Source organism: Fukomys damarensis, unplaced genomic scaffold (assembly GCF_012274545.1).
Source record: "Fukomys damarensis isolate Sample0158 unplaced genomic scaffold, DMR_v1.0_HiC HiC_scaffold_19, whole genome shotgun sequence".
Lineage (NCBI taxonomy): Eukaryota > Metazoa > Chordata > Mammalia > Rodentia > Bathyergidae > Fukomys > Fukomys damarensis.
Window position 1 is genome coordinate 68811732 of NW_022900931.1, and position 4224 is coordinate 68815955.

General features: G+C 41.3%; 1 protein-coding gene across 2 annotated transcripts in view; it reads left to right on the forward strand.

Moving 5' to 3' along the window:
* The first annotated feature begins 20 nt into the window (after nucleotides 1-20).
* Znf584 (zinc finger protein 584) overlaps nucleotides 21-4224 on the forward strand; it is an 8215-nt gene continuing 4011 nt past the window's right edge. The window contains exons 1-2 of one of the 2 annotated variants that reach the window (XM_033766104.1): nucleotides 21-207; nucleotides 398-524. In XM_033766104.1, the coding sequence (XP_033621995.1) occupies nucleotides 106-207; nucleotides 398-524 (229 nt within the window). In that variant the 5' untranslated portion in view covers nucleotides 21-105. The remainder of the gene's footprint in view (nucleotides 208-397; nucleotides 525-4224) is intronic. The other variant, XM_033766105.1, reaches the window with a different exon arrangement.

A 4224-nucleotide genomic window follows, 5' to 3' on the forward strand; every position in this document is an offset into this window, starting at 1 on the left:
CGGTGTGCCTGGCCCAGCGGGGAGGGCGCTCAGGCGCGGGGCAAAGGAGGGACCCGGCAGGCGGGAGCTAGGACGGGGACCCTGCTGGGCCCAGCGCATCAGTTGATGGCGTCTGCCCATCCCAGCCGGTGTTGCCTAGCTGGAGGCAGTGTCCAGTTGCGACACCAGAGACACCAGGGACACCAAGGGCCCCATTGTCCCAGCGAGGTAAGGGATCTGGGAGAAGGGAGGGACGAAGGGGTGTATGGTGGGGTAAGGTGGGGACCCTTAGGGAGAGGAACTCTGGGTGACTGCAGGACCCTGAAACACAGGTCTAGGGCCTGCAATGTCCGTCTGTCCATATCTGGTTGTTTTCTGCCCACCGTTGACCTTATCTCGGCTGAACTCGCCATTGCAGGGCTTGGTGATATTTGAGGATGTGGCTCTGCATTTCTCCCAGGAGGAGTGGGGGCTTCTCAGTGTGGCCCAGAGGAGCCTGTACCGTGACGTGATGCTGGAGAACTTTGCTCTCATTAGCTCTCTAGGTAAGTCTTCCTCCTTACCATCTCTACTTTTTTACCTGGAGAAGGTTTTGTCCACAACAAAGCTCCTTCTGGTTCCCTGTGGTGGGATTGGGGTGTGTGCCTTCTCAGCCTCTCTCAGAGCAGCCTGGTTAGCAGCCCAAACACCTGTTTTCCCTGATAGAGCAGGATTTGTGGGTCAGTAATTTCACAGTTTGGCTGCCAAATTCCACTCAGCTCTGCCTCCCTGGTCCTGTGACTGTGCTAGAACATGACTCCTGTGTGCTCTAGATTTTGCCTTCTTCCTCCAGAAGATATTTTACAGAGCCCTCCCTGGACCAGACTTGAACCATGACTTTGAATCCATAGATCACTGGGGGCACTATTGCCATTTTAAATCTTTTAGATCAAACATGACATGTCTTTCCATTTATGTAGCTCTTTAATTTTTTTCAACACTATCTTGTACTTAAGTGAATAAAATGTCTATTTTATGTGTGTGTTATGTGTGGTACTGGGGATTAAACACAGGCCCTTCATACTGGCCTATATCCCCAGCCTTTATTTTTTTTTTTGAGACAGAGTCTCACTGCGTGGTTCAGGCTAGCCTTGAACTCCCTATGTACCCCAGGCTGACCTTGAACTCTCCATAATCCTCCTGCCTCAGTCTCCTGATTTCTGGGATTACCCTTTTGTTTTCTCTTGTTTTTTGGGACAGGGTCTCACTAAGTTATTACATTGCCCAGGTAGGACTCAAATTTGTGATCTTCCTGCTTCGATTTCCCAGAGGGCTGGGATTATAGGGATACACAACCAGGCCTGGTTTCGTTTCTTTTCTTTTTTTTTTTTTTCCCTTCTGGTTTTTTGTTTTTGAGCCCAAGCTCACCTCCAACTTGCAGGAATCCTCCTTCCTAAGCCTCCCAAGTAACTGGGATTACAGGCATGCACCATCATGCCTGGCTATTTTCTTTATTTTTGGATTATTCATTGCTAGTTGTAGAAATACATTTGGCTTTTACATATTTGTCTTATATCCTAAAGCCTTGTTGAATTTTTAGTTCTTACAGTTATGTAGTGGATTCCTTGGTATTTTCTTTTTATAGGCTCCTGTCATCCTTGACTAGAGATCCTTGTTTTGATCTTATCTTTAAGGGAAAAGCATTCAGGTTTTCACTGTTAAGCATGATGTAGGCCTGGGATGTAACTCAGTGGTACTGTGCCTGCCTGGCAAGCACAAAGTCCTGAGTGTGATCCTGGGTACACCCTGCAAAAAAGCATGATGTTAGCTGTTTGTGTATTGCAGGTGCCCATTTCACATTAGGAAGCTCCCTTTCTTTCCTAGTTAGTTGAATACATTTGTCATGAAACATCATTAGATTTTATCAAATACTTTTCCTACATCTGTTGTATGTGGTTTTTACCCTTTCTTTTATGAGTTGGTATATTACAGTAATTGATCTTCATATATTCAGCTTTGTATTAATAGGATAAGTTTATTTCATGGTTTATAACACTTCTTTTTGTGCTTCTGGATTTAGATTGCTAGAATTTTTTAAAAAATGTTTACATTGACATGTAATACTCACGTTATTTATTTATTTATTTATTTTTGGTATCAGGGATCAAACTTGGGTCCTTGTGCTTGTGAGGCAGGCACCGGAACCACTGAGCTAAATCCCCGGTTCTAGATTGCTAGAATTTTGAGAAATTTCACATCTGTATTCATGGAATCTATCAGTAGTATAGTTTTCTTTTAACATATGAGGATAATTTTAAGTGTGAGAGTAAAATTTTGATTTCAATAATCAGGCGGGAAGCATTCCTTCCTATTTTAAGAGTTTGTGAAGTGTTGATATTCTTACTTCAGTATTATTAGTATTCACCATTGAAACATCTGGACCCGGGCTTTTTTAAAATGACAACAAAAATTCTTTAAGTTCATTTATATTTTTTATTCTTCTTCAGTCAGTTTTGGTAGTTTGTTCCCTGACAGAAGAACAGAGTACCTTGACCATTGCGACACCCAGCCAGCTGCAGGTTTTCCCAGCAGGTTTCAGCCCAAGCCAAGATCTTGACTGTTCCCAGGAACTGACAAAGGTATTTAAGTTGGTGCCAAAACACTGACAGATACAGGCCCTGTCCCTTATCCTGAGTCAGTGATGGCAAACCTTTTGGAGCTTCGATGATAGAAAGAGCTCACTGCAGTACCTTTGCCATAGGTTCACCACCACTGGCCTAAGTTCAAAATGCTGATAGAACCTCCATGCCATGACTCCCTCACTGTGGACATATTTAGGTAAAAGATCTCTCTCTTGCCTCCTCTTGGGGGTATACTTTAGGCACTATAAACAGTTTGGACTGATCACCCTGGGCTCTAGTGGTTCTTTCTTTGGAATACCAGTGAGCCCCTTGTATAAACTCCCCTGCCACAGCTTTTGTGGTAAGACTCTCAAGTTTGGCCAGATGAAACATTCCCATTTGTAAATTAACACCTTTCCTTCTTTCTCTCCTCTCTCACATTATCTAGGTCAGTGATAGCAAGCCTTTTAAAGATTTCAATGATGCAAACAGTTCACTGTGACATGTGTGCCATAGGTTTGCCACCAATGATCTAAGTAAAGGTTTATCACCTTGTTGATCTTTTCTGAAGACCAAATTTTGGTTTTGTTGATTTTATTTATTTAATGAATTTTACTTTATCTTATTCCCTCCTCAAGCCCCCTCCCCTCCCTGTGATCTTATTTTTTTAATCTGTATTTCATGTATTTCTACTGCTGTCATTATGCCCTTCTACTAACTTTGGATTTAGTTACTTTTCTTGTCCTTTGAGGTATTAATTGGTTTGAGATCTTTTATATTTTATTTAATTATTTTTTTATTTAGCTATGTAGCCCTCTGTCTTCCCGCCTTCGCCCCTCAAGTGTAGGTTTTAGGCTTGTGCTGCCACACATTTCTTTTTTGGTTTGAGACATGGTCTCGGTGTACCCCAGGCAAGCCTCCAACTCACGATCTTCCTGCTTCAGCTGCCCAAGTACTGGGATTACAGGCAGGTATGAGCCAGTATTACTAGTGAGATCTTTTGAAATATGGTTATTAGGGGCCGGGGATTTAAATGAGTGACAAAGTACTTGCTTAGCATATGTGAGGCTCTGGGTTCTATCACCAGCACTGCAAAAAGAAAAAGAAGAAATGTGAGTGTTTTGTATTCTATTCCCTCTGTTGCTTTTGTTGTATACCATAATTTTTGGTGTGTTGTATTTTCATTGTCATTTATCTCAAAGTACTTTGTAACTTTGTGTGACTTTTTTCTTTCACTTCTTGGTTATTTAGGAGTATTTTGTTTAAATTCCACAAATTGCTCTTTATTTCTGTTTTAATTCCTTTGTGGACACAGAATGTACTTTGTATGATTTCAATCCTTTTGAAGTCTTTTGAAGATTGTAGGTCCTAGCAAATAGTATTTTCTTTGGACTTTTCCACATGTGTACAAATATGCGAGGGGAATGTGGACCTGTTGTGGTTAGTTGTCATGTTCTATAGATGTTGTCAGTCTAGTTGTTTTCTGTTGTTGACCAAGCTTCTGTGTCCTTATTAATTTTCTTCTTCATGGTTTCACCCATTATCAAAAATGAAAATTGAAGTCTCCAATGATTATTAAATTGTCTTTTGTATGTTAATTTTGCTTTGTAAGAGAGGTTTTTTTTTTTTTTTTTTTTTTTTTTTG